Here is a 24,540-nt window from a genome sequence, read left to right as displayed (position 1 = left end):
AAAAAAATTGATAATTTTTTACGGGCCAACCGACAGGTTAGCTAGCCCGCTAGAAAATGAGTTAGGTTGGATTTTTCAGCATGTTTTATCTGGTGAGCTAGCCCAACCCAACCCATAAAAATGCCAACTCGCACGGACTAGCCTGCAAGCTGGCCCGTAATTCGTTTGCCCAGTACTAGTTTGACGACCAACAATGATGGGGGTTTCTTTTTTTTTTTAACTTAGTTTGGACTTTTAACTTTAAAAATTAATATCAGTCAAAGACCAAGGGACTGCAGTATAATTTTGAAGTTAATTGATCCTTGACTGATATTAATTTACTATTGAGGTCTTTGGATGCTATTTTTCCTTACGGTATTATTTACAAGGCATAACAATTTGGCTATATACAACCTTTTTATTTCCTTATTTAATATTATGATTGTTCTACTTCAAAAAAAAACCATTACAATATTATTTTCTCTATTTTATTAAATTATTCAATTTACAAAGTTCTATTACTTACTTACTGAATTTACTATTTAATCCTTTCAATTGATAATTGACAATATTAGTAAATATATCAACATAATAATGATGCTCAATTATCATAAAATCTTAATGTTGATAACATCAAATTATATCAGTATGAAAACCATCCATATCATTAATTTCAACAACTTGGCTATTATTAAAAAAACAGTAAATTTTTTTATAAAAACATCCTAACCATAATTTCTTAACTTTTAAATAAGTGATTTTATAGTAAATATCAAGCACATAACATTCAATATATCTTGAAATTTTTATTGTAATCTTAACAAAATTTATCATTAATAATTCTCATAACTTTTTTAATTGAATGTGAAAGATATTTTATAACAACTATATCTTCGAAAACTAAAGTTATATAATTGCATTATATGTGTAAAATACTAGATGTAGAATTGAAATAAGAACTCCCTTCTAGTGTCTACAAGCTTTTGTAATGCGCTAATTTACAAGATCGAAGATATATAATTCTTATATTTTATTAAGAAAAATTAAAAGTTAGGGGGCTATAACTCCCCTTATCTCAATTTTTCCATATATTTTCGATACCCGCAGCCCTTTGGCCTGATCCCTCCCCTTTATAATAAAATTCGAAGTACATAAATATTTTGGAAATATTTTAGAATGACTTATAAATTAATAAAAATATTTTATGATGTAAATGAAATCGAAATTAAATTTGTAATTTGAATTGAACACATGAAGTTTAACTTATTTTATACTTTTGTTGGTAACTTGTAACATACATTTATTTATTAGACCCTACCCAATAATAGTCCTTAATATGTACCATTACCAAGTTTGATAAAACATTTGTGACTCGTAAAAATTATGCCCTCTTGAGCCAATACAATGATAATTTTAAGAAGTTGTAAAATTTTTTATTTAATTAATTTTCCTTCTTAATCTCATGAAAGTAGTTAATATAACTTTATAAAAAGGATAGTACATTATGCAATGTTATACGCACTCTTCACAATTACCGCATTTCATATGTCATCCTAGTATTGTATATTGTAAGAATAAATATCGGTGATTCTTCCATACTACGACATTAATCATTCTGCAATAAGAATTCGAAGAACAAACTCGATATTGGCATTTAAACAAGCTGGTGCAGCTAAACAGGCATTAACATTTAGCTCAAGAACCAGAGATCGATAGCCTCTGAACTTTGGGCTTATAATCTGGAAAATAGTTGGTGGAGATCTTTGATAATGAAGCCAAGTGCAAATATATAATCATGCGTATTTATAACCTTTTTTTCCCATGTCATTAGCTGTGCGTCACTCTTTTGTTCTCAATGCTGTGTAAATATTCTTTCTGCTAAGATCCTTTACACCTGATGAATATAATGGAGGATAAATTTATTCGATGAAATACACACTCAACTAAGCTGAGCAATACCCACTCCGTCTAAAATTCTTCTCTAGCTCATTTCTTCTCTGCTCGCGAATGACAAATGACATACGAAGAAGAAAACAAAAGGGAAAGAAAGAAAAACTTGAGATGAGGCCTCGGAATTGATACTCTGGAAGGCAATTTTGAGCTTACATGACGGTGCAGCTCCCGTGATTTCTGCATGAAGAGCAGAGAACCATATGATGAGCCAAAAGATCAAGGCATTAAATATTAATTGTTAGTGTTGGATTTTAAATATCACTATGTCATGCTTTCATACCTCTTAATTTCTTCGTATTTACTAATAGCTTCCTCATATTTGAGACGGAGTGGACCAGTATCTTGAGGGTTCACATTCTTCGGTCCTACAAGATATGCTTGAACAACAAACTCTGGAGTTCTCTCCCTGAATTACAATCATCAAATCGAGCATGACTTGGTCAGAAAGGTAGCAACGGATAGTCAATTCTTTTGAGATGGCATATGGTCAACAAATAAGTAGACGGGTGAGGGTGGACAGCACAAAAAGCCCATCTTCCGGCTCCACAAAAAGCACTATTGTGTGCCACAACTAGCTAACAGCTCTCATAAGATCATGTGTGTTGTGTGTATGTGCGTGTAATCTGTGAGAAGTCGCGTTATTCATATCTTATAAGTATTATGACTCGCCTCAAATCCCATGCAAAGTACAAAGCCCATATCTAGTATAGGTAGACAATAAGCCAGTCAAACTACAGTAAACTATTTACAGGCTGGGTTGGACTTGTTCTTTGAGGTTAATACTAACATATTTTTATAGCTCTAAGTATATGCTACAAAATGTGTCACCATTTGGACTAGTGGCATGCACGCCTAGCTCACCCCATTTAAAGAGTGGGTTGGCTGGCCTTGTGGGCCTCTCCATCTTGACAGTTCCCCTTTTTGTGCCAGATTCAGCACAGGAGATTTAGAACAACTAGGCTGCACTTGCCACTTGGCATGAAAACAAAAGGAGGGAATGGTATCTCACGGAAAATGAGATCCCCTTTTAGGTGATATATACTAGTCTTGCATCATTATTCAATTCTCAACAGTAGGAATATCATCGAGAACTTGTAGCTCAAGTGGCATGATCCTTATTCCTTGATGCAAGGGGTTCCATGATCAATATGATGCATGTGTATGGAACCACCTCCCCTTAGATAGGATAGACCGGGGAAAAAAACAGCAGGAATAGTCATAGGCTATGTCTATTAAGTATTCAGTTGGATTTTGAACAATTCCGGTTTCAATTTTGTCATGATTTTTCAAGGTCACAATGGTCATTTTTTTACTTTCTTTTTTCAATTGCTGTTTAATTCCTATACCAAACGTGGCCATCATGTATTGCCATTTGAATAGCTGATGAAAGTCGAAAAAAAGAGTCAGTGAAAGTCGAAGTATGGTCGACAATTTTAGGGGTAGTCAGTGACATACCTCCCTTCGAATTCGGATAGCCATGCTACAAAGGCAGCGCCAAAATACATGGACACGAATGGCTTGGTTAGATCTTCGACAGATTCAAGTCTATAAGCCCTGTGGCCCATCTCCCTGAACAAAATAGAAGTTGCTAGAATATGTAAGCATTAACAACCACTTTTTTTCTTTTTTATCAGAACACAACATCTTACTGACTGTAATACCCATTTGTTCTGAATCTTCAGGAAAACAAAAGCCTCTCATTCATTGATATGACAAACAAAACATAGTTAAGAATATCTGAAAGCATTGTGAACTGAGAACATATTACTTTATGAAACAGAAAATTAAATTTTAGAACTAGGTTAAGTCAACCAGACAATGACCACTTCTACTTGTCTGAGAAGTAGTAGGTCATCACAGCATTAAAGAAACCGCTTTTTTTTTGAAAAAAAAAATGATTTACAGTAATCTTGTATCTTGATATGATTTCCCAGCACTCCCAAAAAGAATGCAGGCACGTATGCTTTTAGAATTTTAATCATGGATATGTCCAACACATACACGTAAAGCCAGAAAGCAGTGGAATAGTCAATCCCCATTATTCCTGGGCGTCCTCCAATGCCATGTAAAAAACGCATGCTAACAACCTCCGAAATAGCACAAAGTACTGTCTGTAAAATCAGTGAAAATTATTATTCAGTAGAAACATAATCTACCAAGCAGGACTGTGACAATTATAACCAAGATACTTGCTAAAGTGCAATATCTTCTCCCCTCTTCAGTCTTTAAAAATTCTCAAATTTCAATTTCATCAAAGAATATATGGGCCATTAAAGGGGCAAGAATTTCCTCGGTTCATTCCCTGATTCATGGTACATTATAGATACACGTTTTAACAGCCAAAGGTGTTTCTGAACTAGTAATATCTTTTGTAATGATATCTCATTAAATATTATGTTGCACTACTTCAGCAATTTCTTTGGATTACGTCTATAACATGCCCTGTGTTATTTGGACTGCTTTTCAGAGTCATTATCTTCATTTTCACATTTCATGTAAATACATATAGCAAATGTTGGCAACCAGCCAGAAAATGGAAGAAGGAAAAATCCGCATCACTGTGTTCAACGTTTGGCAGCATTAAACTCCTCTGGACAGACAAAATACTTACAGATTTTATTCCCTTCGTACTGAAGTATTTGAATAAAATTATATCCGCTACTGCCTGGAAGAAGAAAAATTTTGCCATGGGAACTCACGTGCTTCATATTTTTGTAAGTTTTATTTCTTCAAGACTACAAAGAAACGGTAACAATTGGCACATCTGTTATCTTAAAATTAATGACAATACCTTCACTTCCACCCGTGAAAGATATGGTCTGTTCTTTTCATCCAGAGAAAAGCGCACTTGTCCCCTTTTCTCTTTAGATTTAGTCCACTCTTTCTGCAATTCAGGATGATTCCACATCTCTTCCATGTCTTCAGGAGAAGCTCTAGAGTCCCAATATGTGTAAACATTTGTCCCTACATCAAAGACACAGTCAGATTCGCCAGCCTAAATAGCACCCAAGTACAATGTTTAAACCAGAAAAACGTCATCAATCATTGACTTTATGGCCGTCATCACACAATGATCAAAGTACAATTTGAAGGAGACCAATTTCATTTCTGTCACCAAAGTAATATATGATTTTTTATTAACAATTTGCACTGTAGGTAGCAATATTCACCTGACTTCTTTAACTAACTGCCCAGTTCTTTCCCTAGGTTTTTCCATTTATGTCAGGGGCCCCTCATTCTTTCAATTTATTAATATCACAAATAACACCACTAGCCATTGTTGCAAGTAAATTAGAAATACAGAATCAAGGAAATGATACCTGCAGGAATACACCCTGCCAAAAGTAACTAATTATCCATTCAAAATAAGTTTAGTGACAACCTTACATGATTAATCCAGCGCAGAAATAGAGGGAAAAAGTGTTTCAGAGAAGGTTAAGAAAATGACCTGAATTTTCTGATGCAGGTACAGGAGATACAACAGGAGCATTGCTCTGCAAAGGAATATCATCAACAGATTTTCTGCACAATTGCAAGGAAGACACAATGGTAATAACACGTCAACCTGAAAAACTCACTTATTCTGATCCAACAAATAGATACTAATTCATTTAATACACGATTATTATTTAGAAATGTCTCCCATGTTAGTACTGCCAGCATTTCACACTTTCGTTAGATTGTAATCACATGATTTTTTTTCCTTTGACTGGATTGCGATCACATGATTGGCACAGTCAAAATGCAAAACAATTTAAGTGGGAACCAAACCAACCAAAAGGCTATTTCTTTGTATGTTTGTATTATGTATTATCAGAGCAAGGAACCAAACAATTGCTGTTTTTATGGACACCGTGAAGTTGCATGTCAACTTTTGAATTGTCTGTCAGCACTTTCTAAGTGTACTGTGTTTATCTAGCCTCTACAGACCAGTCTTTAGCAATTTGATTACAGGTTTTGGTGGCACAAGGGAGCATAAAAATCATTTGTCAGTGAAATGTTTTTGCTGGATTGTGCTGATTATGGCTGGAATGATGAAAGAATTTTCAAACAAAGATTCTTTTGATTTTCAGGAGAAATTTATTTCTTGGCCGTTTGTTTCCTTGAACGTTTGTACTTTGAACTATTTTCTTTTCTCTTAATAATTTAATTTTGTATACTAAAACATTAACTGCTGTAAAAGTTAAAAAAAAAAAATGTTCAATTTCTTTACGTTAACTTCAACCTATCAAGAAGAAGGAAGCAGCCACCTTGATGGGAAACTTTCTTTGACTGCAAGATATCGTTTCCAATAGGGCAAAGTTGATTTGTGAGTTGCCTTCTTAGGACCACCTTTATATGCCCTTACTATAAACTCTTCACTTCTTTCTCTGCAGACAATGCTCCTCGAGAATAAACATTTCAAAAATATAGCATCATGGCAACCAGATGAAAATGAAGAACATGACACTTACGTATCCTCAAAATTTGACAACCACTTAATATAAGCAGCACCAAAGTATACATTTATAAATGGTCGGTATAGGACATCTGAATTCCCTTCTGCTAGATATGAAGAATAACCTAATTCACTGTAAGCTGCAGTCAACTTTACTTGAAAAAAACAGAATTAAGAAACTTTAGCATTATGAAAAAAGCAAACAACATCTACCCAGTACCTTATCAGCCACTCGGAGTCATTTGGCATAAGTTGCATGAGCCCAAATCTACGTTGCTTAGATTTACCCTCAGAGCGTGTAACCAGGAGGAGCCTATCACTTTCCAGTTCAGCAATTGCACAAACCATGGCCTGCACAAAACAACAAAAATATCAACCTTGAAAGCAAAAAGGACATCATTATCATCAACAACAAGAAGCCTTATCTTTCTAGGTGTGATTGGCTACATGAATTGCATGACATCATTGCACTCTATCAAAAAAAAAAAAAAACCTTGTTGACATTGTTGCTCTCAAAGGAAGTAACATCCAAAATATCTAACTATTTCTATTGTCCACTGCATTTAATCTAGTATTAGACTATTCGCCACTCTAACTCATAATATTATATCAATAGGAATAATGAAATTATATGATTTAAAATTTAAAAATAAAATAAGACATACAGGATCTATCTTTGAGGAGAAGTGTCTCCCAATAACAATCTCAGCTACAGCCTGAAAATACACACAGAATGATGCAAGGGTAAAAAAAAGATAAAGAAATCTACAAGCATTATCTGCTACTGTATTTTGCACCTATCAAACAAATGAATGCTATTTCAAAACTTTATTCACCCATTTTCTGAAATAATATTAAGATGAGCCAGATGCATAGAAGAAATAGAAACTTCATTTTATTCTTATAAAATAAAAGTTTGAGAGAAAAGAAAGAAAGAAGTAAAGGGCGGAGGAGAACATATCCCCTTAAAAGAAACCAAAATGGAAATGCAAATGATTCAACAAACAATAAATTTTTTAGATCTAATTTTTAGAAGATGCTTGGCTATTATTAAATTTTGAAAGACAGAAAGCACCAGTAGCATCTAAGCATATAGCAGAAAGCTTGAATTTTAAAACAATGTTTTATGTTTATCAATAACTTCATAAGCCCGGGGTAAGTAGAAGTTACAATAGTCAGTAAGCAATGTCAAGCTTAACCATTATTTTAAGTAGAGTAAATATGTTTACCCTCATTTCAGTCTGTGTCAAATATGGCTGTCCATCAGGATCTCTCGAGAGGTGAACCCTTTTTCCTTTTGACTCTCCAGCTTTTAACCATTCAGAGTTCACTTCTGGTATCTTCCACATGGCCTCCAAGTCCTGGCGTTCCGCACAGTCATCCCAAAACGTGAAGCTGACAGCCATTCTGCCATATGGAGTTAAACTAATCAAGTGTTAATGCACACCTAAGAGAAATTAATTCAAATTAAGAAGAAAGACAGCTGAAATAACAGCTTCTGGATTGTACTAAAATTGATGTGGCCCAACTTTATCCAGACATATAGCAGCAAAGGTTAATTCGAAAGAACATGAACTATCGTAAGCACAAACAAATACATAATAAACAAATAATTCATGACAAAGTCATCCAGAATAAATCTTTTAAGAATCCTTTTTTAACAACCAAATTGATAACAAAACACTGTAACAACAGAATAGGCACGGCTTTTTTATCAGGCATTAATAGAATAGTAAAAAATGCTGATGAACTAAACAGAGAGTAGTAAGAATAGCTGATCAACTAAACTCGATCGTTCTAAGCTTCTAAAATTTGGAATTCGAGACGCCAAATAGGAAATATTCTGAAAATACATCATTTGTACCGAACTCTTCATTCAAAGGCCCTTGTGTTAAGAACAGAACCAAAAAGAAATCCCGAATTATAATGAATAACCATGTGCCAACCAAAACCACAACCCTAAAGCAACATTCAATCAAGTTTGAAGTCGTTGATTGGACGACGTTGTGTAAAATCCAAGTGAAAAATGAAAATGTCAAGGGTTAAATCCTAGTTCACATTGGAAATAGTCAGGAACATACTTAGATGCAATCTCCAGAAAGGCTTTTGCAAGGAGATGATGGAAATTCTGCCCCGGGAGGCCTACACTGGAGGCGAAGGAATGTACGTAAGAGAAAATGGTCTATAATGCAAGAAATGGAAAGCGTTACCAGGGAAAAAGACAGCTATTTTTTGGTGCAAAAATTATATTTATTGCGAGAGTGACACTTGGCATGCCATATTGTCCCATCAAAAGCCCTTTCCAGTGTGGGTCCACTAGGGAAAATCACATTTTTTGGACTCGATGTGGGGGGAAAAAAAATCTCCTTAAAAAAATTAAGTTTGAAAGTTATTTTTTTCAATCCATCTCAACAACCTCACAAGTACCTTGAAAATACCACACATGCCAAGACTCGAGGATGATACGTCAAGGTATGTTTATTCAACTTCCTCAACAGCGCGTGTGAAGAAGTTTAGAGATCTAAAGCAAAATTATCATAAAAGTTTAGGATGCTATATAATTTATGAATTGTATAATTTTTATTAAGACCAGGTTAGTGGGTTTCATATTCATTTTAACAGTTGTTGATAAAAAAAATTATTTCATTTTTTTTTGGAATTTCAAAACATATGCAAAGCTATTTTTTCCCTGTAACTTTCCACGAGTGATAAGGTCTTAATAGAAAGACAAATAATATTTCATATATTCCTAATACTATAATTAAGATCATGATATTAATTAATTTCTTAAAAAAAAAAAAGAAAAGATCAATAGGTTCCTTATATACATATTTTTTTACGAGGCCAAAGGCCATTGCTTTAATGGCCTGGAAGCAAACATGGCTATGTCCTGGACCAGTTAAAGCAAATGATTGTCTGTTGAAAGTTATAATATTTGTAGAAACCAAAATTCAAAGTTATTGCCCTTTTTTTTTTATGACAAGTCCCTCTTTTATAGTTATTATATTCAAGTTTATTTGAAAAAAAAAACACTTAATGAACACAAAAACATATCAACTTTTTTACAAGTGATTTTGTTCTTGATATGGTGCATTGATGAGTTCCTTACAAATAGTATAGTTTATATATATATATATTAATGATACGATTATATTAACATGCCTTATTGAATTCAATCACAATATTAATACTTTTTTTGGTATAAAATATTTATGCTTAAAATAATTATGATATGTAATTTGTAATATATTTCAATATAAACTTTTTGAAAGTAGGACTTAGGAGCTTAAATGTAATTTAGTTTCTTCTTATTTTCCACGTTTGCCAATATATGTGTCGATTCCATTCAATCCAAAATTTACCAACTCATTCAACAAATTTCTTCTCTATTGAATTGAAATAAAAATGGAAAAAAATGCAAAAGAAGATAGTCTGATTATATCTATTCTAGGTACATATTAATTCGAAAATCAATGCTGATACCGCTTGAAATAATAATTTATTTCCTTCCATTTTCATAGTAATTTTATTTTCTATTATATTCAATAGTAATTAAAGTTAACTCAGACTTATATGTTTTCATTTTCGCCATTAATTTTATATGGCTTTGAAAGACGTATTTCTTAAAACTGGTTCTTCAAATTATTTACAATTTAAAAAGAAAAAGTAAATCTCAAAAGATAAGGTAAAAATCCTTATCCTATTTTTCTCTTGTAATGCAAATGTTATATATAATCATAAATAGAAACTTTCATGTGAAATTTAATCTTCATTTCATGGTGGTGATAATGAGTTATTAATATTAGATGGTAGCATTGCGTGTTTTTTAAGTTGTTAATTAAGTAATCAAGTACAACCATATTGATATAATTAGACGCATTTTTTTTTATATTACACAGAATCTGGAATGTAATACAGAGTGTTCGAAATTGTGATTTTCTATAATCTATCGATTTGATATTATATTATATATTATTAGACTGTGTACTTTCTACTTTGTCACATTAAAACTTCAGGAGGAAATGTTGTATGTATTTTTTTACCCCATGTCCATCAACAGTTTGGCTTATTGAATTTTTTCTTAACAATTTTGGGTAACTCTTTTTAAATAATGTTACTTCTCTGGCCATTAGGCCCAGAATGACAAGATTTTTCAGAAATCCTAGATTATAATGGGCTTGCCAAGCATTGTGATAAGCCAGAACAAATTTCAACGAGTGATAATTATTGAGATTATTTATAAAATATATACGTAAAGTAAATCTATTATATTATAAATTATAACTATTTACATAAGTAAATTAGACTTCGTGATGTATTTAAAAAAATATAACAGTGTCTTTAGATTAATGAAAATTTGGATTTGGATCAATTTTTTCATTTGAATACACTAAAAATTATATATTTAGATTTGATTCAAATTCAAATCCATTTCTCATTACATTTTTTTTATAATTTTAAATTTTTTATACATTTTAGTTATTTTAAATCTCTCATTATTTTCTTATTTTTATACTCTATGACTCTTGTATAGTTTTTTATCTCTCATTTTCATCTCTCATCAATTAAAAAAATACTAAAATATGGATAAATTTATCAATTTCGCTTTCAAATCTTAACTCATCTCTTCTTTATTTAAAATTTTTTAACTTTCTATATAAAATATTTTAAAAACATGAATTTTAAAAGTGATATTTTAAATTTAAAATTTAAATTCAAATCATTAATCCAAACTTACCTCAAATTCTAGTTGATGAAGGTGATTTTTCCCCTTCTTCCAACTTAACTAGTACTTTTAAGTCTCTTATTAATTCATACTTTGTAATTGAATTTATTATTGTGATTTGTGGTCAGATGTTGTTATTAATCAGATTAAAATTCATTGAGATTTGAGAAGTAAGAAAATCCAAATTGCATGGCAATAAAGTTATTTTTCTTATTAATTCTTGGATGACATGCGATAACTTCACATGATATTTGATCAAATCTGCGCATAGTTGCTGCTCTAGTATTTTAAAATATAACTGAAAAGTTCATATATATATATATATATATATATAATCCAATAATTTATTAAACAAATCTAAATTTGTACATAATAAATAGCACAAGATATAATAGATGAAGTTTTGGACGGAAAGCACACGGATAAACATAGGTCAATTTGAAATATGAATAGCAGTGAGAACTCACAAATCTTTCATCTTTTAATTCTTTTACTTCATTTAAGATTTCATTTTAATCTCATAATTTTATAAAGTATTTTTTTAATTTTTTAATTTGAGTTTCATCTAAAATTTTTTTATATTAAACTTCTAAATATTGACAAAATATTGTCAAATTAAATGTTACTCCCTCCATCCCTATATATAAGAAGTATTGTAGAATCTTTTTTGTCCCTAAATATAAAGGGGTTATTAGCATGTTTTTTAATGAATGGACCATTATATCCTTATTAAATTAGAAAAAAAAATTAAGCACTCTCATTAATTTACTTTGAAATTTTTTTTTTATTTACAATAATTAGAAGGCAAAATTAGAATGTTATTATGCTTTTAATTAAATAACTAATTTTTATTAGTTTGAGTGATTCAATTAAAAACATCTTATATGTAGGGACGGAGGGAGTAACATATTAAGTTTAAATTTTTTAAATAACAATGATTGATATATAAAATAATCATTTAAAATTAATGATTTTAGGATTACATGACTAAAAAAATACTTTATAAAATTAAGAGATTAAATTATAATATTATATATATAGTTAGTAGGATAAGAAATATAATTTAGCCGATAAATGCCTTGATAGTTTTTTAAAAGACAAAAAAATAATGCCCGTTAATAAGGGAGAATAACAAATAAATTCCATTAAAATAAACAAATAATAAATACGTATTATGAAATGTAATGATTATTTTGAAATCTCTAAGAACTTATTTGAAATAATTTTTTGCAGATTTACATTTTTGAACCAAGCTAAAATAATAAAAAAACATAGTTGTTAATATTTAAAAATAAAGTTGTTAACAGTTGTTTCTGGTGCTTTTTGTCCAGGCTTGTTAAAGAAGTGTGTCTTTAAAAGGAGTGATATTCTTGACTTTTAAAATCAAATAGTGAATTTTCAAGATCCTTTATCATAATTTTCTCAAATAGAAGTGTTTAAAAATAAAAGAAATGAAGAAATAAAGATAGAGAAACATGCAATACTTGCATAATGAGAGCAGCCATGATATAATGATAAAAAGGAAATGACCAAAAATGAAAGATGAAAAACTAAAGAAAAAAAAGTGACAACACACTATTACTATTATTTTGCTAAAAATTGACATTCTATTAATTGTTGAAAAACTTCAATACTTCTTGTTGAATGCATGGCACACTAAAACAGTATTATGTTGAATTTGCTAAAAGATAACAAGAATCGCATTGGGCAAAGTAAAAAATAATATAGGGTCAATATTTTGATAATGGGCAAATAAATATTAGGGTTGAATCATTGAAGTGTTCAAAGAGATTATATGTAATGTTGAAAAGTTCTTGAAAAGTTGTCTTTGCATATGTGTGGCTTCTTCCCTTATAGACACCAAGTAGTAGTTTTTTCATGACTCTGTGCTTTTTTAGAGCTACTAGCTATAATTTTTTCCATTACTTCCTCCAATTTGTGCCATTTCTAAATTAGTGCGTTAATTCATTTTCATAGAAAGCAGCAACCTTTTTTCTTAAAAAACTCATGTGGGCTATAAGCAGATGTGCACGGGGCAAAAATTATATTTTAGTCTAAACAACAGGGAGGTAAAATTATTAATCCAAATGAAAAATATACAATTTATTTTGTTGTTTATTTTAAACAAATCAATATTTGACGCGTCTAAACATGACGAGTTGGTTTGGGAGGGTGGCATAAATAGGTATACGGTAGGGTTCATCTTAGTGCCCTACAAATGCAAAGGGTTAGGTGGCTCTAAACTGGCTATTGCTCACGTGTGACGCTGGGAGTCAAGGTCAACTCACTTGCTCCACAACAACACAAAGCCACCATCACACCTGTTTTGACCAAAAAGAGACGACAAACCCAAAAAAAAAAAAAATCACCAACCCATATGCAATTACTTTACTATTACTATTATAGTATGTAAATCTCATATATAATTATAATTATAGTGATAATTTGTATTATTACTCTCTTTCAGTCTACTCCCACCAACCCATAGTTGACCAACCTACCCATCCAACACACACTGTAACTCTAAATGGCACTGTCCCTTTGAGGGAATAACAACAGGGAATTCGAAGTTATGAGAAAACTTCGTTTTTTAAATTAAATTTTTAAATAATTTTTCATGATTTAAATGTCAGCCTTGCCATCTCTCTTTAGAAAATTAGATGAAATGAAGAAGTGGTATACATCAAGGAAAGAGCTTGCCTCATTTTTATACTTGATTAAGAAAACAACCTTTCGTGCTTTTAAAGGGAAACATTGGCTCTTCCACTTCTCCAAATGATTGCCGCTTCTCAAGAGTGAAATTGAATCTCTCTCTCTCTCTCTCTCTCTCTCTCTCTCTCTCTCTCTCTCTCTCTCTCTCTCTCTCTCTCTCTCTCTCTTATTATATTTGTATTTACATCAAATTTAAGCATTAATAGTAGATTCATATTTATTTAAGAGCCTGTAGCTGTTTTTATTATGACTAATGTCTGTCAGTCAATCAAATCATTCTCTCCTACATATAATAAGCTAAAAAAATTAATCTTAATTTAGGTTTACATAATCATGCTATTAAATTTTGTAATAGATATTTTTTTAAAAAAAAATCATCCTTGATTTTTAGGACCAGCCATACGTGAAAATTTAAAAGCTTAGAAAACTGACAGGTAAAATATTTTTTAGGCAACGACAGGTAAAATATAAAATAATAAAAATGTGTTATTGTCGATCCTTGAAGAAGTTATGCTGTGTGTTGGTATCTTGAACGAATGTATGATATTGTCATAAAACAGCTAAAATTATATTTTTAGAGAGCATAAATGATAAATTATCATTTTCAGCGGTAACTTAGTTATACAGTTTTCTCAATTTTTTTATTTTTTAATATTATTAATTTTATATGTTTTGAATTTTTATAATTTCATATTTTATATATACATATTAGACTGTCGCTGATGAATCTGAATCTTTCATTTCAGCTGTGAACAACAAGGTGGGTGTGATGAGCTGATTTGTTCGTTCTGCTTTAGCTTTGTCTTCATTTACTCTCCATGTGTTGTTTTGCGATCTCTCAATGCTGTTCGTTCGTTTTGAAAAAAAAAAAAAATACAGTAATGATTCTAAATTTTTAAATTATTATTTATTATTTATTTTCTTGTGTATTGATTTTTTAAAATGATATTTAGTTAAGATTAAATTTTAATATTAAAAACAACTGATAATACCAAGAATGATGAGAGTGACCACCTCTTTTAGAGACATCATTGATTATGTCACACTTTGTTTGAATCATTATAATTTTTTTTTAAATTTTATGCACGCAAATCAAATTTTTTACTCATTTACGTATACAGAATGCATTAGATTTTATTTATAGTTTTGTGCTTTTAATCTAACTCTCACTTTTTTGTCAAAACATGATGGGTGATGAAAAGATTAGATCTAATTTTTTAAGTTAATATAACTTGTATCTATTTTTCGTATTAATAGTCTTGGTATTATTAAAAAAAAAAAAACAGCTGATGAAGTCCAAAACTAGTCCATCGTGAAATTGAGGTCACTACAGGGACAAGCAGTTCTCCGCCTAAAATGTCATAGCTACCATCACTCTCATACAACTTATATGGAACTCCAAATCTCCACCGTTCATCCACCGTCCCTTATCTCTCATTTTTATACAAGAAAATTACACTTGGTCATGAGATAGCCTTGTAAATCCTTACCAATTAAATTAAACTTTAATGGTTGGTATTACTAATTTTCCAATTTTATTGACTAATTAATTATTTATTACTAAATTGACCAAAAAAATTATTACTTGAGAAAATCTCTTGAAAAAAAATATCACACCACTTTAATAAATTCACATATTCAAATACAGTTTAAGGGTGTGATCGGTTTTTCAACTATTCATTTTTTGGAAGTGTAAAAGTACTTTCTAAAAATAAAAAGTTGTTTGGGTTTAAAAACTTTGCCAAACCAACTTTTCAAAAGCATATATCTAAAGTAGATAAAAGTGATGAAGTTGGTGGAAGTAAAATGTTAAAACTTTTGGAATGTGAATTGGGGTGTTGGGAGTTTATTTGACTATGCTACTTATGTTTAATTTATTATTTTTATTTAAAAATAATTCATTAAAAATATAATTGTTATTGAAATAATAATATTTTGAGATCCAAATTTTATCACTATAGACTGAATAATTAATCATATTAATTTTTAATATTAATGTATATTGAACTATTTATATAATTTTTGTCCACCATATCAACTTTTATATTTTATATTTTATTATCTAACAAATCAAATTTTATGTTATTTAAAATTTTTATCATATATAATTTGACAATGAAAATATAATGAACCTTGATGATGATAATACTAACCATGTAGATAGTAGTGATAGAGAGATGAATACAATTTGCAATTCAATTAAAAATCAAATTATATATTATAGATTAAATAATTAATCTAAATTGAATAATTAATCATATTAATGTTTATTGAATTATTTATTATATAATTTTTTCTAATAAATAATATTTTATATTTATTATTATTATTTCAAATATCAAATGTTGTGTTATTTAAAATTTCTGATATATTTTTTAAACATTTTTAATTCTCATATATTATATTTGTATAATAAAAATTATGAATTATCATAAATTAATATTTTTTTTAAAAATTATAAATTTTAAAAGCACATTTCATTATGTATAATTTAAATAACTTGTAGTTTATTAAATTAATTTTTTAAAAATATATTTAAATATAAATTTTATCTTAAACTTTTATTAAATTAATTTTTATTAAATAGATTTTTGACAAACTATCAAAGGAAATTCATGCACGCGCGTCTAAAATTGGGGTGTACACTCTTCTGCTCCCGCTCACCCGCAACAGATCGCTGCTCCTGCGCCAGCTTGGGTAGTTCTGTTAGGAATATGTATTTCATTTCGTCATAAGAAACTCCGAACTCCAAAGGTGCTGCGCAAATTGTATATAAAAAAAACCATATTCGCATTTTTCCTTGGTTGGTGCAAAAACAAGGAAGCTACTCCTGCTCAAGCCTTCGCTCGCCTACCGCCTCTCCTGCTCTCTTCCATTCTCCAAAGGCTAGGGTTTCTGCTTCAGCTTCTACTATGGCCGCCTCTTCTATGCTGAGATCTGCGCTTCTCTCTTCCTCGCCTTCTGATAGCTTCAAGGTGTGCTGTCATTTGGAATTACGTTACCGCGTGTTTTAATCTTGTTTTGTTTGGTGATGTTGCTTTTCGAGTCAGGATTAGGTTGTTTTTTTTTTTTTGGTTGCCTTTTATCTCTTTGGTAATGAAGAAAACGGGAAGAGAAAGGAAAACAGTGAACTTGTCTGTGACATGTTCCCTTGGTTAATAGCTAAAGAAAAAAAAAGTGCTAAGAACTATGCATTTTGGCAAAATAGTGTGTGTGGGAAACATGAAGAAGTTTCTGCTGCTAAATCCTCCGACATAAGGATTTTCTAGTGCTTCTTCGAAGTTTCTGAGCAGGAGAGATGATGAACATGTCTCTCTGACAATTTCAGGGTAATTAATTTTATGTTATCGCGTATTTTAATCTAGTATTGTTTGGTGGTGTTATTCGAGTCAGGATCAGGTGTTTTTCATTCCTTTTTCTTTTTCTTTGCCCTGTCTTCTTACCATGAAAAAAGAAGAATAGCATTTCTACCTTGTATGTGTGATGTTCTTCTAGTTAACTGTAAAAAGTGTGTTAAGCTAAGCCTTTCGAATGAAAACTGCATATGATATGTACGGAAAAAAGCTTCTGCTTCTAAATCCTTGTTTGTGAGGTTTTCCCAGTGGTTCCTCGTTGTTAAAGATGATGCACTAGTTTCTCTGATTATTGCCGAGTAATTAATTTTATAATTTTTTTACTTATTTGTATGATTCAGGTTTCGTGCAATGTCTCGAGTAGCAATCTTAAATCTTTGAAGTTACAATCTAACATATTTGGAACTTCTCTCCCAAGTGAATCATTAGTCATACAGTTAGTTGCTCGAACTTTTGAAGAATTGGCCTTTGCTCTTATTCTCCTTTTCCTATTTTCCTGTCACTTCTTTTAAAGCTCCAATCCTTCCAGTATTTTTTTATTCTGAAATTTCATAATTTGCTTAGAAACTGCAATGCCCGGAGTATGCAGCCTATAAAAGCCACAGCAACTGAAATTCCTCTCCCCGTACAGAGTAAGAATAAAACATCTGTAATGGTCAGAAAATACACGTTTAATATTTTAATTATGATTCATGATTGGTTTGGTCTGTTTAGAATCAAAGAGCGATGGGAAGACCAGACTTGGAATTAATGGTGAGTTTCTTGTTACTAAAGTTCTCTCAATTGTTACTTGTATTTCCTGGTGAAACTTTAATTTGATAACACTCTTCTTTTGATAGATATATATTTGCATTGTATATATTCTGCATTGACCTTGAAAGACCTATAAACTTTGCCTTGCTTCAACCTTCTTCTGTATCCTTTTTGCATTCCAGTCTTGAGTCTTGACTTTACAATATAGTGGTCACCTTGAAATTCATTTTGTGGGGTACTGGAGTTTATGACAATAGGCTTTCTTGAGAGCAGACAATTTCTTCTCCCAATGGGATTTTAATTTTATCCACAGGATCTCATTGTTGTTTAGGAGGATAAGCCACCCTTCTAAATGAAAAAAGAAGGAAAGTATCAAATGAGTTTTGTCATAAATTTTATGCATGAAAATTTTCTTTTATCAAGTCTGAAGAGAAATGATGTCTTATGATGAAAATGTATTCTGAAAATTAAGTCAGTCTGTTTCAAATTGAATACACATTCTGTCTGCTTTAATTGTGCAGGTTTTGGTAGAATTGGAAGGTTGGTGTTGCGTGTAGCTACTTCCAGGGATGATATTGACGTTGTAGCAATTAATGATCCTTTCATTAACACTAAATATATGGTATGTATGAGCAATCCCTTGTCTTTGCTTATAATATTTAATATTCATGGTTGTTTGTACAAATTCTAGTGATTGTTTCATCCATCTTGATGTAGTTTTATATGGGATTTGGAATATGCACATCTACCTGTAGAAAAATTTGTATCATGACAATGCATTTGATTTAATCTTGCGTTGGATCTTTTTCTGTTTGCTCAGCTGGGATGCTCTGCAGAATATTATTAATGCCTTTCACCTTTTGTAGAAGTTTATGCATTTCTGGATTGCTAATTTATATACAATTTCTTTGTTTTCCCATGCAAAAAGGACTTTAACATGCAAAGAGTACCCTGTGTGATCATTTGCAATTTATGCACATGGAAACTAGTGCTTTTCTGAGTCTGTGATGGTATTTACTTGTCTTTGTGCTCCTTTTCTCCTCATGCCTGCAATTGTCTGAACCTTAAACCGGAGAACTGTGCTGGAACTCTCTTCCTTCCTTTTATCTTTCTACCCTCTCTTCTGCTCGTATCTGTCTATATCTCACTCTATCATTCTTGTAGGCAGTCCTTGTTGCTGTGGAATTTTTCCATTTGGTGTTGATTATTGCTTCTTTTTTTCTTTGGGGATGATCAAGGTTCAAACGTCTAATAAAACTGAAAAAAAGATGTCTTTATAGATTGTAAGATAATAAGATATTCTTTGCAATCAGACCTTTTCATGTAAATCAAACCTTTTGGATAACCAAGGTTCCAAGGAAATTTAGATTCTCAGAGGGCAATGATTCTGCTTCTTCTTCTTCATGTTCATCTTTTTCGCATTATCTTCATTTTTAACCTTTCTTCATCCAATTTTGCTTTATCATCTGTAATTTCTCCCTCTTCCAGGCGTACATGTTTAAGTATGATTCCACTCATGGACCGTTCAAGGGATCCATTGAGGTTTTGGATGATTCCACCTTGGAGATTAATGGAAAGAAGATAAAAGTTGAGACCAAAAGGTACGTTCACCCTTTATTTTTCAAATGGATGTTTCTAGTGCGTTCATCACTAGTATTTTACAATATTAGTATAGATGTCGAAGTGCTTTAAAACTCGACTTAACAAACATATATTTGTATACAGGGACCCTGCAGAGATTCCATGGGGTGAATATGGAACTGATTTTGTTGTTGAGTCTTCAGGAGTTTTTACAACCATGGAGAAAGCCTCAGCACATTTGAAGGTTGCTTTGTTCAAATACTTGTTTTTTAAGAGTTCTCTCCTTCTCCCTTCTCTCTCTTTTCATTTACCCTCTGTATTCTTTCTCTTCACGTCTTAAGTCAAGGATTCTGTTAATATTATTTTGTAGGCTGGTGCCAAGAAAGTTGTAATCTCAGCTCCATCCGCTGATGCCCCAATGTTTGTGGTTGGAGTAAATGAGAAGACATACAAGCCAAACATGGATATTGTTTCCAATGCGAGCTGTACTACAAATTGTCTTGCCCCTCTTGCCAAGGTTTGATTGCTTCCTGTGTTACCAAACTTATTAATTATTAGTCACATTATTTCTTATGAGAATGTTTATGTTTTCACATGGCGCAAGTTTAACATGATGTCAGTTAGTGGGCACAGAAACCAGTTATAGGGTGAATTTGAGGGTTCAAAAGTCTGGGGCACTTCAATGAATTTTAAAGAAAAAGAATCTTCGAGTCATTCGATCCTTCCTCATATTTTTAGCTTGTATGAAAGGCTGAAAGCATCCGATTCTTCCTAAATTTTATATTTTCAGGTGGTTCATGAGGAGTTTGGTATTGTTGAAGGTTTGATGACAACTGTACATGCAACAACAGGTCTCTTTTGATCACATTGCCAATTACTGGTTCTTGTACTCATTTGTCATGTTTATGTGGGGCGTCCAATCCATGATATAATTGTGTTTTTCATTATTCAGCAACTCAGAAGACTGTAGATGGCCCTTCAATGAAGGATTGGAGAGGGGGACGAGGAGCTGGTCAAAACATAATTCCTAGTTCAACTGGTGCTGCTAAGGTAAAAGCTGAATAGCCCATAAGAGATGTAAGATGGTCAAAATATAATTCCTAGTTCAGTGTACGTTAGTGTGACTGGTTTAATTATTTATGAAATCTTAGGCTGTTGGGAAAGTTCTTCCAGAGCTTAATGGAAAGCTTACGGGGATGGCATTCCGTGTTCCTACACCCAATGTCTCTGTTGTGGACCTAACCTGTCGACTTCTAAAGAGTGCCTCCTATGAAGATGTCAAAGCAGCAATAAAGTGCGTCTGTTGCTTTTGGCCTTTTGCCTCACCATAATTTTCATTTGGGAGTGTTCTCTACTAATCATCTGCGTCTTTTTGGTATCTATTAATACACTACTCCTAAAATGAAGGTACGCCTCAGAGGGACCACTTAAAGGCATTCTTGGATACACAGAAGAGGATGTTGTCTCTAATGACTTCGTTGGTGATTCAAGGTAAAATCTCTCTTGCTGGCCTTGCACTTCGTGTTTGACATAAAACCATCATCAGCATCTTGGAGATTATTGATTTTCTTTTGTCTTTCTCAAATTTATGTGTGCTGAAAAGTGTTCTTTTGCTATAAAATGGGGGAATTGTTCATTCCCAGGTGGACATTGAGACACCATAAAACAAGATCTGCATAACTTTAGTTTAAACATTGCTCCCAAAAGTGCAAACAACAGATTTCATTTTTGCTAAATTAAAACTAAGAAACCTTCATTTTCCTATTTCCATTAGTTGTCAAATAATTTACAGAGCTGTGTATGTCTTGTATCTATCTTCATTTCTTGGATAAACGTCTCCCTCTAAATTATATGATTCTGATTTGAACAGGTCAAGTATTTTTGACGCTAAGGCTGGGATTGGTCTTAGTGCATCTTTCATGAAGCTAGTTTCTTGGTATGACAACGAGTGGGGATACAGGTATTGATATCTAGAACTCAGCATGACCTGGTATTTTACATGTGAACTTGTGTGCACAAGCACAAGCACTGAATTTGTTATAAGATAAAATATCGGTTTTAATCCACAAAAGAATGCAATTTTTAATTTAGTGCCCTCGATTATGTTGTCGTAGTGCATGAGAGGATGAGTTTTGTCCGGCTTCAATTATTTGATGTTTGATCCCTTAAGGAGTCTATAATATCAATTAGGACCTCTGGAGTTGGTAGAGCGAAATTGGAATGAGATCATTGTAATTTATACGCAAAAATTCTTGAACTTATGATGACGTTATTTTTTAGACAAGTAAGGCTTTTGTCTTCGAAATGTTTGGTAGTCTTTCTTATTTTTTTTTTAATAGCATCTTAATCATTTATGTTGAATGGTTTATTTTGCAGCACCCGAGTGTTGGACCTTGTAGAGCATATGGCATTCGTAGGGGCTCGCAGCTGAGCCCATGATAATTTTGTCCTGTCATTGATGCTGCAATTTTTTTAGCTTATATGCTAGGCTAATAGTTTCAAAAGATTTTGGTTCTGATCGGGTTTGGATAAAGATGTGAAGTTAATATCATCACATCGTGGACACTGGGAAATAAAGATGCGTGTTCATCGCTACAGGGTGCTTGGCATTTGATTTTGTAGACAACACACTCATAGTACCAGCATCCTTAATTTAAATCCTTTGACATTTAAAGGACGATTGATTCATCTTGCCTGGTCATTTAACACTCTTTCCAGACAATTTCAGACCCATTCTTTATTGATATATGGTGATAATGTAGTTATTCTATTTCTCTTGTTATCTCGTTAAAGTCCTCCTTTAGATTACATTTGAATATGCTCACATTTTTCCGGTAGAACGAGGTTTTGGTGGCGGAGGCATGATTTGATTTTGCTCGAGTTGGACTTTTGTTAGTTCGAACAGAAATTTTCAAGCAACATATTAATGAATAGAAACTTAAAAGTGATCTACAATACAATACATTTCCGTTCAATCCTTTTGCGGTTTACGGCTATGTAATGCGCCATACGTAGTTTTGAAAATACGTTTTTCTTTTGTTTTGTATGTTTTGGAGATGGCAGATTGATCTGGTAAAAAAATAAGTTTGCAGATTAAATCTAATAAGAATACGTTCTCTTCCAATATGAAAAAAGCTTATTTGCATTAATACTTTAAGTTGCTTGACGCATTTGTTGCATTTGATATGCGAGTTGATATTTCTTAAATACGTAGTTTAAAGTATTGAAAAATATTTTAATATTTTTGTTCTTGTGATCAATTCCTACCTTGTTATATGAAAAGTGGTGGATGATATCTAGAGACTTTAGTTTGTACTCCTTTTGAGTAATGTTATTGAGATTTTAATCAATACATATATACATATATATTTTATAAGAGATGTATTTTCTTTAAAAAAAATTATATGTAATTGATATTTCTAAAATATGATTGATACTTCTAGGTTGAACTTTGAAGGCAAATCTTTAAAAATTAAATTTTGTTCAATATTATGATGTTTTAAAGCTCTTATTGTTAGAATGATTTACTCTTTGAGTGGCTTTTGATTTATTTAAAAATTCTCACCAACAACATATTAAGACGTAAGACATCAAGGATATACTAAGATGTGAGGTATTGGTGGAGATACATGAGATTATTTTGAATTTTTGATGCTGCCAGAATTTTGAAAATGACAGACTTTTGATAAATCAAATATAAAAACTATCATCTTTGCAGGCAATATACAATTAGACATTCATAGCAGTAATAAAAAGTATGGTTGTGTTTTTACCCAAAAAAAAAACTGTTTCTTTGGTGTTCAGTACTATCAAACAACTATGTAATGGTGCTTCTAGTTTGGGTTTATTGAATTGGAATTGTATTTTTGGCATGTTTTATAGTTTACACACGTGTATTTTAGAAATACTGTACGTTATATTTTTCAAAAATAAGAATATTGATATCTTAGATACGTATTGTATTTCGATATTTCATTCATGAATTGTATAAATGCATGATGGCTTATAGCTGATCAAACAAATGCAAGGGGTATAGCTAATCATCCCTTTATTGTAAGAAGAGAAATGACAGATACAAAGCGACGAAGGCAACATCCGATATTCCCATGTGTTGGGAACATGTTTATTTAATGATTAATGCATATTATTATTAAGGGAAAGAAGTACGGTGAAGTGGAGTCAACGGTCAACCAACTCGGGGGAGGGCGGCAACCTTGTTGTCGGGACCCACGATGAGGTAGACTCGGTTGCAGCAGAAGTCAGTGAGCAAAGGTTGGCCTTGCGGGATCCTCACTACAGTCACCAATGGGTTCGTCTTATTGATTACGCTTATTGCCGCGTCAGCATCAGCCCCAACCATTTCTGGCCAGCTATCTCTGTATCCTTTCCATCCAGTCAACCCAAAAAAAGAATCAGAAAAATCTAATATTTACAATTAGTATTAAATTTATGTTCGAGTATTTTCAAGCTTAAATAAATAACACTTTCTTTTTTTCATTTACAAAGAAAAAAATACAACATTTTTTTTAAAACAGAGTTATCGTAATTTTCAAAGTTGATTTTGATGATCAGATGAGTTTGCTTTGGTTCACCATATTTTTGTTATTTTTTTAAAAAAATTATGATTTTTATAGATTTTTTTGTATATTGTTTATTGAAATAATTTATATCCAATTTATTTTTTATTCATTTCATTAAAAAATAAAAGAGTAAAATACACTGACATTTCCTCAATTTTATCTTAATTATAGAGATCTCCTTTTTTGAAAATATATGTAAACTTCGCTTAAAATTATTTCAATTAAAAAAATATTTTAAATAAATAAAAAATAGTAACATAATAAATCTTTAAAAATGTTGAGTATGAATAACAAATAAAAAAGGAGCAAAAAGGGGAAAAAAATAGGAGAGCTGTATTAATAAACTTTACCCGGATTTCTTTACCACGAATAAGACAGTTGCTTCTGGTTAAAGAGATCTTCAAAGTTAAAATATGATTTCCAAAAGAAATTATAAATAATGTAAAACCAAACAAAGTCATAACT

General features: G+C 31.5%; 2 protein-coding genes across 4 annotated transcripts; one reads left to right on the top strand and one right to left on the bottom strand.

Moving 5' to 3' along the window:
* Positions 1–1,792: 1,792 nt before the first annotated feature.
* On the bottom strand, positions 1,793–8,543 carry LOC129312495 (uncharacterized). Of its 3 annotated transcripts, none has more exons than XM_054955137.1 (13): positions 8,452–8,543; positions 7,600–7,777; positions 7,036–7,086; positions 6,591–6,721; positions 6,387–6,503; positions 6,183–6,302; positions 5,381–5,454; positions 4,724–4,896; positions 4,544–4,597; positions 3,934–4,043; positions 3,388–3,501; positions 2,213–2,338; positions 1,793–2,109 (listed from the first exon to the last, which is right to left on the bottom strand). In XM_054955137.1, the coding sequence occupies exons 2-13, from the start codon at positions 7,774–7,776 to the stop codon at positions 2,082–2,084; spliced, it is 1,275 nt and encodes a 424-aa protein (XP_054811112.1). In that variant the 5' UTR covers position 7,777; positions 8,452–8,543; the 3' UTR covers positions 1,793–2,081. The 3 variants fall into 3 exon arrangements, with proteins under 3 accessions (XP_054811112.1, XP_054811113.1, XP_054811114.1); XM_054955138.1 differs by having other exon boundaries at positions 7,600–7,795; positions 8,452–8,507; XM_054955139.1 differs by lacking the exon at positions 7,036–7,086.
* An 8,001-nt stretch (positions 8,544–16,544) lies between these two features.
* Positions 16,545–22,265, top strand: LOC129314289 (glyceraldehyde-3-phosphate dehydrogenase GAPCP1, chloroplastic-like). Its single transcript, XM_054957687.1, has 14 exons — positions 16,545–16,783; positions 17,503–17,597; positions 17,726–17,793; positions 17,876–17,914; positions 18,436–18,536; positions 19,403–19,515; positions 19,640–19,739; positions 19,866–20,012; positions 20,286–20,346; positions 20,448–20,545; positions 20,647–20,789; positions 20,903–20,986; positions 21,366–21,455; positions 21,872–22,265. The coding sequence occupies exons 1-14, from the start codon at positions 16,721–16,723 to the stop codon at positions 21,924–21,926; spliced, it is 1,257 nt and encodes a 418-aa protein (XP_054813662.1). The 5' UTR covers positions 16,545–16,720; the 3' UTR covers positions 21,927–22,265.
* Positions 22,266–24,540: the final 2,275 nt, after the last annotated feature.

This window comes from Prosopis cineraria, unplaced genomic scaffold, assembly GCF_029017545.1.
Source record: "Prosopis cineraria cultivar Desert tree isolate PC_DT_omini unplaced genomic scaffold, ASM2901754v1 PC6, whole genome shotgun sequence".
NCBI classification, from domain to species: domain Eukaryota; kingdom Viridiplantae; phylum Streptophyta; class Magnoliopsida; order Fabales; family Fabaceae; genus Prosopis; species Prosopis cineraria.
This window is presented reverse-complemented; position numbering and strand designations above follow the sequence as displayed.